General features: G+C 35.1%; 1 protein-coding gene and 1 pseudogene across 6 annotated transcripts in view; both read right to left on the bottom strand.

Annotated features, from left to right (window-relative positions):
• The window catches only part of MYH10 (myosin heavy chain 10), a 129,793-nt gene that overhangs the window by 82,514 nt on the left and 32,756 nt on the right, over positions 1-14,523 (bottom strand). For all 6 annotated transcript variants that reach the window (XM_016154689.2, XM_016154698.2, XM_036223075.1 and 3 more), the window contains exon 5: positions 3,982-4,084. In XM_016154689.2, the coding sequence (XP_016010175.2) occupies positions 3,982-4,084 (103 nt within the window). The remainder of the gene's footprint in view (positions 1-3,981; positions 4,085-14,523) is intronic.
• On the bottom strand, positions 5,214-5,325 carry LOC118604378 (annotated as a pseudogene).

Raw genomic sequence — 14,523 nt, 5'->3', positions numbered from 1 at the left:
TAAGCATTTATACTTATATGATGCTTTAAAGGCTTAACAATCATAATGAAAACTCTTTATTATATAGTGTATGATACATATTTGCTAATGATAGATATGGGATGAGTTTGAAATTGGTAAAAAAATATATACCTCTTTCAAAACTCCAGTTCGGCCAGCAAGAGGACTCATTCTGCATCTTACAGGCCTGACAGGGCAAAGCTGTAGATGTCCCACCGACCAAAAGAGGAGGGAGGAAAGTAGGTAGCAGCAACCAGTCGAGGTATTGAGAAATAGACTCTAATATCAACTGGCAGACTCTAATTTCTGTACTTGTTACTTGCTATGTATCACCTTTTCATCTGAGTTCAAGGCAGTTTAGACCAGTAGATACTAAATCATCCTGAAGCTGTTATCCAGATTTGGAGGACTCAACAGTCATTGGGGCAGGTGGGTTGGCTTGAAGGAATCATTCTTAGGGGATGATCCAAGTTTTAGAAATTAGTTTTTTTTTCAAGTATTCTCTGAAATTGCCACACCAAAACCTGAACACAGTACTGACTTTGAGGGTCTGTAACAGCGACCTGTGATGACGGAAGAGGGCACGGAAACCATACTTTCAGTTGGCTAGGGAATAAAGCCAAATAAGACTTAATTTTATTATAAAAAGTACATCGAAAGTTTATAGGTAAACATTTATTTAAATATTGTGACCTTAATTTTGAAAATTTATTTCTCTTATATTTGTTCATATTTCCATAATAAAGATTAAGTTTCAAAGGCAAATATAAGAAAGAGTGGTTACTTCACACTGCTAGGATCGCTATAACAAAAAGAGAGTGACAAATATTGGAGAGAATATAGAGACACTGGCACCCTCATGAATTGCTGGTGGGAATGTAAAATGGCTTTGAAAAACTGTTTGGCAGTTCCTCAAAAGGTTAAACAGAAAGTTACCAAGACCCAACAATTCCACTCCTAGGAGTATACCTGGGAGAACTGAAAACGTATATCTGCACAAAAACTTGTATGCAAATGTTCATCGCAGCATTATTCATAACGGCCCAAGTGGAAACAATCCAAACGTTCATCAGCTGATGAACAGATAAACAAAATGTGACGAATTTAATATAATGGAATATTATTTGGCCACAAAAAAGGATAGAATATTTACACATGCTACAACATGGAATGAACTTTGAAAACATTATGCTAAGTGAAAGAACAGACACAGAGAACCACATATTCTATGATTCTATTCATGCAAAATATCCAGAAAAGGAAATTTCATTGAGACGAAGTAAATTAGTGATTTTCAGAGGCTGGGAGAAAATGGAAGGTAACTCCTAATGAGGTACAGGGTTTCTTTTTGGAGTGACGAAAATGTCCTAAAATTAATTGTAGTGATAATTACATATACTTTAAAAAAACTGAACCGTATACTTTAAATGAGTAAATTTTATGGTACATGAATTAAGCCTCAATAAAGTTGATTTTTTCGAGAAGAATGAGCCAGTAGACAAATAATTAAAAGACTCAAAATCGGGAGCCTAGAAATGCCTTCCTTTTTGTTTTCACAATTCATACTACTGTCTAGTGATAAAATGCTAAAAATTTACAAACCGGTGCTATCAAGCCAAAAGAAATAGCGACCTTGCAAAGGATAGACTTACAACATTATAATTATTACTTTAAGCAGTCATCCTCAAAATTAAGTAAGGAAGTCACGAATAGGGGAACCCCAGGAGGGAGAAGGGACAGTGGACAGAGAAGTAATTTCCTGATAAGACCCTCTCCAGGGTATAATCATTCCCCACCACTTATGAGCATCTCATATTTCTTAAGTGTGCTAGAGAAGGAAAATTAATTAAGAACCAGTACTCTTTTCATGTTTCTAAAAACGTAAGCACAGCTACTCTTTGACTAGATTATTATTAAAATAAACTTGGGAAAAGCAGCACTGACAATTCTGTGCATAGGAGATACATGCAGGAAGACATGCAAATCAACAGTGACAGTGAAGCGCGGCCCAGAGAAGCTGTTGCCTTCTTTGAGAGAACTCGCTACCCAGGAATTGATTTGATCCAAAATAAAATCTATGGGTATACATGCTACTCACATACAACAGAGATCCACTTGGTAGTTTAAAATGACATCGAAACAAAATGTTAATGATAATGATTTAGGTATTCCACAGAGGACTGGGAAACCTAAATTTATACTTTATTTATTTAACTAGTGACCTAAGTACATAGTAAAAGGTCATGTAACATGTACTGGCAAAGCACAAAGAAAAGCTAGTTTCCAGTCTAGAGATTCCTTCTCTAACTGGCAGCAAAGCCTTTTAAATAACCTATAGGATAATGACTATTTCATTAATCCTCCCAATTTGTATGAATGGTCTGGTCCGCAGCTAACGGAACGAGAGAACACCACAGGCCTTCGCAGGTATAGTACAGCTTTGGGTCTGAGAATTTCTTAGAATTATAAGAAAAGTATCTGAAAATCTTAGTATCTGGCCTATTTATTTCTATTCTATTCTAGAATAGACATTTAAGATAGTTTCTTTATATTACTAGATCAATTCCATAACTCAACATCCTTTCTTGCTTTTTTTTAGCTTTGTATTATTGTGTTTGTGGAAGACAGAAAAACCAAAACCGTTCCAACGCTAGGGAAAGGATTAAGTCCAAGTACAGATGCCCCATGTTATCTGAGGTATCTGGCTCAGCTCTGCCCTCCCTCTCTTCCCAGGTAGCAGCAAATGCTCACTGCTATTTTCTGTGGAGCTAAAAGGTGAGCATCTGATAATCAGGAAGAATAAGTCTTCCGCTACTTGCCGTGGCCAAAAAAATTCTAATTTTATATTAAATACAATAAGGCCTTTAGGTTAAAACCTATATAGGCCACATGATTTTAATAGATTAGACATTTGTTAACCCAAAAGGTAGCACCTTTAAAGTTGTAGGCCCAAATTCAAAATTTAATGTATGGCATAAAGCTAGGCTTCCATGTGTTTAAGAAGTATTAAAAAAAATTCCACCTAGCATCTGACATATGAACCTTTGAGTTTATAGGCTTCATAAACATGTGATTCAATGTCATGATAAAAGGGTAAATAATTATTAAAATTCATCTAGAAAACAAATTTAAAGCAAAAACGGCATGCTGCTGCTTCTCATGAAAAGAATAAGCCTCTAAGCAACAAATTTTCAAAATTAAAAATTTTTTCATAACAGATTTCACTCAGAACTAATGGTATTTGTTTCTAATAGAGACTCAATCTAAAGACAGAAATTAGTGCAAACACTCAAAACTAAGAAGCATAAAGAAGAGCACTTGCCTGGTGTTTCACTGGTTTAGGTGATTCCTGCTGTTTGTTACAAACAGATAAATGCAAATGTTAGCAAGTTTGGGTCTTTTTCTAGTAGTAAGCCACATCCAAAGCACTCAGTCTATGTGTAGTTTAGAACTGTGAAAGCCAGTTTGGTTAGCATTCTCTTAGGCTGCATTAACTACCACTTCTGTATGTTTCCAAATCAAGGATAACTGAAATTTACATTCTTACCCCTTTTCTATCACCAATTCTTCCCAAATTTCTACCCTCCCCTCAAGCTGCTGTGGGTAGTAGCAACAGGTTGCTCTGCAAAGTTCAGAAAGAACTGCTAAAAATATTTGAGGCTCTTCTTTCCATGGAAAATAAGAAGTCTCCACAGGCACTGCTCATCAATTTCAACAACTCTCATGAAATTTTTGCAAAAAATTAGACTTCAAGACAAAACCATAATTCCAGTTTGTCCTATTGGAATAAGCAGCAGACAGCAATTTCCTGATCAACTTGCTCCCTTTTAAGTGGAAAAAAACTTGCTGGGTGGGGAGTGGTTGGAGATGAGAGAGCTGTCAATTACAGCAGCACACTGAGTAGATTTGCTTCCTTACTGTTTCTGAAATTATAGAAAAAACAAATCTAAGATTTAAAACAACAAAAGAACAAAAACTTACAGGAATATTATGGTCCTTTCGTCCTTTATGTGAAGAAGCAACATGAGCAAGGTACTGAATGACTTTCTTAGTATTTTCTGTCTTCCCAGCACCTGATTCACCCCTAGAAGAAATATTAACACAGGCTGCCTTAAAGAAAGCACAGAACACACATTCTAAAATTACAGTTGGTAAAATTAACTGAGCTTGAATGAGAATTAGTATAAAATAAAAAAGAGGATTATTATTCTACAAATGGCATAAAATTAACCCAAAATTTTTTTGATAGATGCCAGAAAGAAGATGCATGAAAATGTTCACAACACTTTTCTCTTCTTGGAGTTTGGGATTCTGCCAGGTAAGTGAAATTTATTAGAACATTAGTAAAGAAATTCTTCGGCACCAGAAACATATCTAGCCCTGGACATGGAATTCCTAAAATAATTAATGAAGAAGATTTAATCTGAAGAAACTGAGTGAACTCCGGGTTACTGATACTCATCTTTTAAGCCAGTTAGAGCTTTTTTGGTTCATCCCTTAAACCAGGCTAACAATGGTTCTCTCTGTCATACCTGGACACAGTACCTTGCATACATCTTGTTAAATATGTCCACAGTGATTGCTGGCCTCACACACTGGGCTCCCTCAGGCAAGGAGGACCATGGCTCTGTGCATTTGTTTACTTATGTGTATGTGTTTGTTTATTTGTGTTGGCTTCTTTTTAATCCACATAGCCTCGTGCAGTGTTGACACAGCTAGTACGCCATTTGTAGAGAAAATGAATGAGTATTATGAATTTTGTTATGAACTGGGCGGGACCAATGCCATCACTTTATATGATTTATATTTTCAAACAAGGCTAGCACATTTTGCTGATTTCTACTTAGTACTAGGCTTGAAATTCACGTAAGCTACTAGCATGTAGTGATACTTGAATTATGGTCTCTCTGCTCAAATATTTATGGTTCCCTAAGACATGATCAAAGCAAACGCATCTTGACAATCAAAATCTCGATTTGGATTGAAATTAAAATTTTAATGTATAATTAGATTAAAAAAAAAAACCCAGAAACTTAAAAATGTTGTTATATGCATTGCCAACTAATAATAATTCTCTAGGTCTGTTTTATGAAAGGCATGAAAAAAATCTAAATTTTCTAACAAACTCTGACCCTTTCTTGGAATTGTACTTAGAATTATACTATTTGAACTGTCCATGACTTAAGTTTTTTAGTAGTTGCATTATATTCCTAACTCTCTGTACCCAGATATGCACAATCTCAGCTGCAGAGGGGTTGGCAAATGGATCTTACTGACCAACTAGTTGTAACAAACTATAGAAATGATCTCTGAAAGTATAGTCTTCGACTAACTAGTATATGGCTTTAAATAAGTCAATTATCTTCTCTGGACCTTGGCATCATCATCTGTAAAAGCATAGGAACTGGACTGGATCCTTTCTAGCTCTAAGATTTAATAATTCTAGATATGACCCACCTATTATTTGGTGAAAATATTTTATATGTTAAACTTATTAACACCATCTATTGTTATATTAAAAATTATCTCCTTTGTTTTGCCATGTAGAAGTTTTAAATCTTAGGCACTGTTTAACAGTTTCTGCCTGTTATTCATGCTTTAAATTAAAAGACCTTTTTTTGCACCAAGATTATGTCCATCTATATTCTCACTTTTATATCATCTATTATATTAAATCTATCTGTATTTTCTTCCAGAACTCTGATGGATTCTCTTTCTATAATTAAATCTTTAACCAATCTGAACAACAACAAAAAACAATTTATGGTTGGAGGTAAAGATTTTTAATCTAATTTCTCCTCAAATGATTCAGCCTACATGCCAGTATCAGTGGTTCACAAAGACATTCATTCTCCAGTGATATGAAATGTTAATTTATCTTATACTCACTTCTTAGAAATATGACTTATTTCAAAAGCCAGTGCCATGCTGAAATAGTTTTGAAACATGACTGATCAGAATACCCATTATTTTTTCTTCTTTAAAAAAACTTAAGTAGTCTCTGAGGTTTATTTTTTCAAATAAACTTCAAATAATTTTGTTCTGCTATGCCTCCCCTATCTCCTAAACAACAGGTGGAATTTTGAGTTGATTAATATTAATATATATGCTATTTTCTAGGAGAAATTATGTCTTTATATTTGTCTCTTATGTAACTTTGTATTTTTCTAAGCTTAAAACAAGCAAGGACCATTTGTCTTATTCATCTTTGAAACCAGTGCCTAGCATAGTAAATGCTCAATAAATACTGAATACATGAGTATAGGTCCTACACATGTTTTATTAAATTTATTCTTAAGCTCTTTTTAATATTTTTTGTTCCTGTCATTAATGTCCTTTCATCGTCATTCTATTTTCTATCTGGCTAACACTGGTACATAGATAAGGTAATAATTTTCATTTATGCAACAAATATTTTAAAAATCAACTTCTATGTATTGGGTATTCTTCTAAGTGTTAGAGATATAGCTATGAAAAAAATCCATGTCCTTACGGAGCTCAAGTTTAGAAGAGACAGAAAATAAACAAGAAAAATAAAATGATTACAGGATATGAGAAATGTTACAAAGGAAACAAGGAGGAGGCTGAGGGGGAATAGGCAGAGGAGGGCAGGGAACCATTCCCTGTGGGTGTGACCATCAAGGAAGAGCCTCCTGAAAGATAAGCAGGAACTAGAAAGTGAAGAGTTGGAGGCAGAATGTTCAGGCCAATGGAAAGACAAACATAAAAGCTCTAAAGCAGAAAAAAGTTTGGCATATTCCAGAAACTACGGCCAGTGTATAGGATTTGATATAAGTAACCAGTACGACAGAGAGCAAAAGTAGACACTGGTGAAGTAGGAGCAGGGTGGATGTGATGTACCTAGGAGTCACGGGAGAGAATTTGGATTTTACTCAAGTATAATTTCTTAATAGCTATGGTAGTGGTTTTCTTTGTTTTGTTCTTAAGTTTATTCAAAATACTTAGTGTTTCAAGGCTAATCACAATGTTGACTGCTGGTTTCAAACAGGTCATTTTTATTACGCTAAGAAATGAGCCTCTCATTTTGACTGATGATGACTTATCCCAAAAATAGTTATGACTGTTACTTTTCAGCTTAGTTTGTCTCTGTGGTTTCGCAGCTAACATCTCTCAATTGGACGTGCCCATCACACTTACTGGGCTGTACTTCAACAACTGGTTATGAATTCGGCTACATTTTACATGTTTCAAGCCTAAGGTAACTTTGCCATGGAAAATATTGTTTCAAAGTTAGATGTATTCCAATTCCTTACTGTTGAGTTCCCCAACAGGGGAGATGATGAGCCTTATATTCTCCATCTTAAAATGGAGCTATAATAGCCTCTAATGCATAAGCTTGTTGTAAAGAAAAAATAGTCATCTACAGCACATGATCAGTATTCAGTAAATATTACCATTATTGGTGACTCAACTGTTCATCCACCATACATGAGGTCATTTGAATTACTAAACTCTAAATTAATTTATGAATCAATAGCATTAATAGTGGATAAGAGTATGGGCTGCAGTGTCAAAATGACCTACCTGCCTAGATTAAAATCATCTCTACCACTTCTTGGCTATGGGGCTTTGGACAAGTTACTTAGGTCTCTGAGTCTCAGTTTATACTCCTTTAAAATGAGATAAAGTTACTTCATAGGACTGAGATAATGTATGTAAAGAGCATTATCTTTAGCACTGCACCTGGCTAAAAGGCTCTCTATAAATGGCAGCAATAGTAGTAGTAACAGCTATGACAATGATTAATAATGATGATGATAAAGATATTAACAGAAGTCTAAAAAACCTTCGATTTAAATATGAAAGGGATGGCAGGATCAAAGGAATAAAATTCTTGGAAAAAGGTTTTTTAAAAAGGGCTATGGCACATCTGTCTCAGATGGAAGTAGAGAAAATAAAACAGCTTAAACAAAATAGGGCAAGCGAACCCAGAAAGCTCAGCAGACCTCTCTTGAAGAACATTAGAGGAATCCTGAGAAAAGAACAACAGGACAAGACCTCAAAGAGCGAGGAGGACGATGTAAACCTGACCTCATTTCCACCAACACCACAAGATTTACTGATAGAGTAGTTCTATACTGTTTAAGTGGCTGCTTGTTTCATCGCTGGTCTCCATGGTACAAGTGCAAGGTCAACAGGAGAACAAAACAAGATGTCTGATGGGTGCGTTGCCCTGTGTCTGCTGCAGCACACATCTGGACATCAAGGATCAGGAATTTCTAACATGAAAGTATTTGCATTTTCTAGAGAGGTCTAGGGCTTTCATTGGCTTCTCAAAGAGGTGTGCAATCCAAAACAAAAACATAAAAAACAAGAGTAATAAGAAGCAGTGAAGCAGATCATTAATATGTAATCAATTCTGGGATCTTTCTCTGAATCTCTTCTGAACCATGGGAAACCCTTTTTCTCAGATCTTAATTAGTTTTTTTTTTTTATTTTCTCTGACAATCTGTAACAACAAATTCAGTCTAGCTTCAAAAACACCCTTTGCCTGAAGTTCATGCTTTAGATACCCTCAATTTGAAAAACAACACATATGTATTTTATATGTATATATATAAAATATGTATGTATTTTATATATATATATATACCATTAGTTGATTTCCTACAGTTTCAAAACTCTGTTCTGTTAGCAGCTTACTAGAAAAAGCAGAGGATTTATAATTAAGTTAGGTTTGGGTTCAAGTCTTCCATCACACTAGCTAAGACCTGGTTAATGTGACATGTGGATGTGGATAACGAAGTTATTGCAAAGATTAATGGAGATGGCATTTGCAAAGATGTTAGTTCCTTTTCCTGTCACCTTTGTCTAGAACATTTTAAACTTCTAATTACAAGTCAATTTGCATACTTCTTTTTCCCCATAATATAGCTATCATTGAGATGCAGCTACAACAATTCCCAGTTTTAAGACTTGAGGACATCTAAAACAAAGAGTCATTAGAAAAGCAATCTGAGGTCTAAAAAAAGCTGACTGACTGACCTAGGGTCACAGAGCTAGTTCATGATAGACCTGGGACATGAAATAGCAGATTTCTGCCTGATAGTACAATGATATTTCATCTACACCACACTGTTGCCTTAGCTATTTTTTAAGACTTAACTTTTTTAAATAGCTGTCTTAGATTTACAACACAATTGGAAGATACAGAGATTTCTCATATAGCCCCTGCATAGCTTCCTCCACTATGAATATCACTCACATTTTTTTTTTTTTTACCCAGGATGAATCCAAAGTTCATAGTTGGTATTAAAATTCACTCTAGGTGTTGTATATTCTATGGGTTTAGACAAATGTATAATTACTTGTATCTACTATTCTAGTATAAGAGTGCTTTCACTTCCCTAAAAATACTCTGTGCTCTGCCTATTCATTTCCCCACTCCTTGCTACCCCCTGGCAACCAATGATTGACTTATTGTCTCTATAGTTTTGCCTTTTCTAGAATGTCATGTAGTTGGAATCATACAGATTGGCTTCTATCACCTAGGAATATACATTAAGTTTTCTCTGCCTTTTTATGACATGAAAGCTCTTTTTTTTTTTTTTTTTTTTTTTTTTTTGTTAAGCGTTGAATAACAATCCATTGTCTGGATGTACCACAGTTTATCCTACTGAAGAACATCTTGGTTGCGTCCAAGTTTTGGCAATCATGAACAAAACCACTATAAACTTTTATGTGCAGGTTTTTGTTTGGATTTAAGTTTTCAACTCCTTTGGGTAAATACCAAAGAGTTCGATTGCTGGATTATATCATAAGAATATATTTAGTTTTGTAAGAATCCACCAAACTGTCTTCTAAAGTGGCTGTACCATTTTGCATTCCCACCCCCAGTAAATGGGAGCTCTTTTTGCTCTACACCTTCATTAGCATTTGGAGTTATCAATGTTCTAGATTTTGGTGACTCCACTAGGTATGTAGTGGTAATGATATATGATGTAGAATATCTTTTCATAGGTTATTTTGCCATCTGTATACCTTCTTTGGTGAGGTGTCTGTAAAGATCTTTGACCATTTTTCAATTGGGTTGTTTTCTTATTGTTGAGTTTTGAGAGTTCTCTGTATATTTTGGATAACATTCCTTTATCAGATAGATGTTATCTATAGAAAATATTTTCTCTGAGCCTGTGGCTTATCTTCATATTCTCCTGACATTCTCTTTTGCAGAGCAGAAGTTTTTAATTTTAATTAAGTCCAGCTTTTCCATTATTTCTTTCATGGATCATGTCTTTAGTATTGTTATCGAAAAAGGCACACCATATCCAAGATCATCTAGGGTTTCTCCTATGTTATCTTTTAGGAGTTTCACAGTTTTGTATTTTACATTTAGGTCTATGATCCATTTTGAGTTCATTTTTGTGAAGATGGTATATAGCCTGGGTCTAGATTAACTTTTTTGGCATGTGGATGTCCAGTTGTCCCAACACTGTTTGTTAGCGAGACCAACTTTGCTCCATTGTATCGCCTTTAATCCTTTGTCAAAGATCAGTTGACTACATTTGAGATCTATTTCTGGGTTGTTTTACTATTTAATCAATTCTATTGATTTGATTATCTTAAAACTTTTAAGGTATTTACTCAAAGCAAGAATCAGCTTCTGAATCCAAGTTGACTTGGTCATCGCCACTTAATGTAGTATCTGTATATGACATAAAATTATTACATAATGTAATATTTGTATATGTCATACATAAATAATGTAATATTTGTATATGACATAAAATTCCGAACAAAAATCTATTGTCACTGCCTGATAGAAGGCTTATGGGAAATACTGTTTTACAATTGTTACATTATATTCAAATATACTTAAAAGGAGAAACACTTGAGTTAACCAGAAGTTAGTCATAAAATGTAAACAGTATTCTTTAAAAGGGAGGCTTAGAGAACAGAGTAAATTCCTCACCAAGGGTGACTGTTTTGTGAATTTAATTCTAATGAGAAGGAAAGTCAACATGAGAATTACACTCTTAACAGGATTTCACTTCCAATTACATGGAGTGCAAGTGTGAAAGACTTTGTTCGTGATGATAAAGGAAATCCTGAGTGTCTTCATCAAAGAACTTGGCAGGATACTAGAATAATGATGAAGCAGGGGGCTTGGATTCTTAAGCAGGAGCTCACACTACCTGGTCTGGGTCTGCAGAAATGAAGACTAGTTGGAGGGTTTTAGGCAGATAAGACCAGAGGGGAAATTATGTGCTCTTTTTTATGGGGGGGGGGGAGGGAGGGGTAAATCAGAGAATAAATGACTGAAAAAGTAAAGCTGAAACAGAAGCTATCAAACTACTTGATTAAAGAAACTGTTTCCAATTGTATTTCCTCTTTATAATACTATGTAATTAGTAGTATATAGTAGTATAAAATAACTACTAGATGAAATTGACTAAACAGTTATTCTCATACAAAAAAACTTAATTAGGTCAGCTCTGTACTAAATTTAAGAAGATTCTAGTTATACACACTTTGAGTTCTTTATTTGGTGAGTCCCCAAAGGCACCACAGGACGTATCATATTTTCTTAAACCTAGGGATACACTGTTTCATTTTCATATTTCTCAAGACACAATGTAGCTTACATAACCCAAAATCTGTTATTAAATATCATAAATATCATAACCAGTGGTATCTAGAAAATAAAATATGATGATGCTAAAAGAAGTGAGGGGTAGAGATTTGCTGGAAGGATATGAGAGGGAACTTTCTGGGGTGATGGTAATAGTAATGTTCTCTATCTTGACAGAGGTTTAGGTTACACAAATAACTTCATACATGTACACTTATGATCTCTGCATATCATTACATGTAAATTTTGTCTCAAAAGACAAAGATATACATTCCGAACTTTAATTATATGCTTTATGTATACTGAAGTTATTTAAGAGGAAGTATACTGATGTCTACGATTCAATTCGAAAGGCATCAAATTAAGGGATTAATAGCCTATTAAAGCGGAATGAAAATTTTGACTGAAAACATCTGAACAATCGGAAGCCACAGAAAGAAACATTATCTAACCTTAAGCGGGGCCTCCAGAAAATAGAGATGCCAGTGACCCTCATCACAGGGAGTTTACTAATGGCAAAAGACTAACCCTTAGCACCAGGAAGTGCAAACTCAGCTTCCATTAGCATCATGAAGCCCAACAGAATCCTCCATATTTTCCCCTAGAAACCCTAATCCTCCCAACTCCGCTCTTTTTGTCAATTTTAGTATATAGTGTAAGCCCTTTATTTCCAGTTATTCAGCAAGTTACTCTTACCAAACTCCTACATGCATGTGTAAATAAACCTTGTCTTTTCTCCTGCTAATCTGTCTACTGTCAGTTAATTTGCAGACCCCCAACCACTGGGCCCAAGTTAGAAAAGAAAAAGTTTACCGCTCAACACAAACAATAAAATGGATTGATGGATGGACAGAGGGATGAACAGATCAATATATAATAAAGTAAGTAGAGCAAAATATTAATGGTAGAATCTAGGTAGTGGTTATATGGGTCTTGCCTGCAAAGTTCTTTCAATTTTGCTTTATGTGAAAATAGTAATAATAAGATGTTTGGAAAAGTTGAAAGAAAGAAAAAGGAATGAAAAGAGGGAGAGAAAGAAAAACAAAACAAAACAAACATGGTACTTGATGACTGCTGCTCTGTGTCCAAGAGATAACCGATCTCCATGAGAATTACCTAGCCTATTACCTAATAAATACTAGCCTATTAACTGATGACAAACATCAGTCTAAAATCACAATAACCATCAAATAATACATACTAATGTCGGTAATGGTCATTTTTTGGTGACAAAAGTCAATTAGAACTCATTAACCTTTCATTCTGTCTAACTCCCCAAGTGTTTCCTGCTTCCAAACATTCCAAAAAATCATGAAAATGGTCGTCCAATCTCTCAAACCAACTAAGCAAAGAGATTAAGTGTCCTGCACCTGATTCTCTGCTTACTGCATGCAAGGTTACCCTGATCACGACACTGCAGAAGAGCAACACACACGTTCTATTCCTCCCTAGCTCATAAGCAGAAAACATGTAACTCACTTATACTCATTTCCTGGAGAGTTTTAGTGACTAGATTCTAGTTGTGACTTTATTAACTCATGCTGTATAATAAAGAATTTGGCTGGTCTTTGTCCCTGGTTCATGGGAGGGTGTCTCTAAGTCCTTAAACCATCTTTGTTATTCACGGGGGCCTGGACAGTTTATGCTAATGAGGTGACTCATAGTGGGCACCCAGATAGTCCCAGGATGGGAACTGGCCATGCTGAAAGACCGAAAGCATGACGGGCAGTTTGGGCTGTTGATCCAAATGCTATCAGCCTAACCTCCTGGAAAGGGAGGAGGGCTAGAGACTGAATTCAACAACGCGGCCAGTGATTCAATCAATCATGCCTACATAATGAAACCCAATAAAAACTCTGCACTTCGAAATTCAGGTGAGCTTCCTGGTTGGTGAAATATACAACTATGTGCTAGGAGGGAAAGTGTGCAGAAGACATGGAAGTGTGTCTTTGGGATCCTCCCGGTCCTCACCCTATGTCTTTTTTTCGCTGGCTCTTATCTGTCATTCTAGAGAACTACTGAATCTGAGGGAGTAATGGCAACCCCAAAATTTGTGTTATTTTGTCAGAAATGCCCGTGGCCTGTGAACCCGAGCTTGTGGATGGCATCTGTAGTGCAGGCATCATGTGGAAGAGTTTTTCCCTGGGAAGTCAATGTCAGAACTGCACTGCAACGGATAATTTTTAGAAGACATTGACAGATCGGGTTCTAAATAAGTGATTTTTTTGGAAGAATCCAAGCCAACATAATAAAAAAATAAAAAGCAAAACAGGGAGAAGACTATTCTGGAATACAGAATCAAAATTAACAGATATAATGAATGCAAGGAATGATCCTTCATAGGATCATGGATTTTTAAGAGTTATAAAAACACGCTGAGGACTATTATAGAAAATTGAATATGGATTGTATATTCAAATTTCTGTAACAGTGATTTTACTGAACCAATGTTAATGATATTATTGAATCAATATTAATTTTAAGTGTGATAACGGTCTGTGGTAATGTGGGGAACACCCTTGTCCTTAAGAGAGACACCTGCTGACGTATTTAGGAGTAAAGTGGAATGTCTACAACTGACTACAAATTGTTAAAAAAAAAAAAGTACTTGTGTATAGAGAGAGAATTGATGAATTTAAATGAAGGGTATATGGGCATTTAAAGTACCATTCTTTTAATTTTTCAGTAAAATTTAGTTTTGAATTGTCTTGAAAATAAAAACTTAAGCAACTACATTAGCAAAGGTTTAAAAAGGAAAAAATAAAGAATATAGGATAAAAATTTTTAAATCATTTAAGCTGGGGGGAGGATCACATACTATTCTATTTTTGTGTAGTTTTAAAGTTTCAAAATAAAATGTCTTTTAAAAATAGTATGAGAAAGGTTTACCCTTTGAAAATACATACAGTATCATTAGTTTCTAAAACTTCCTA

The sequence above is a fragment of the Rousettus aegyptiacus genome, unplaced genomic scaffold (genome assembly GCF_014176215.1).
Source record: "Rousettus aegyptiacus isolate mRouAeg1 unplaced genomic scaffold, mRouAeg1.p scaffold_m13_p_6, whole genome shotgun sequence".
In the NCBI taxonomy this organism is placed as follows: Eukaryota; Metazoa; Chordata; class Mammalia; order Chiroptera; family Pteropodidae; genus Rousettus; species Rousettus aegyptiacus.
This window is presented reverse-complemented; position numbering and strand designations above follow the sequence as displayed.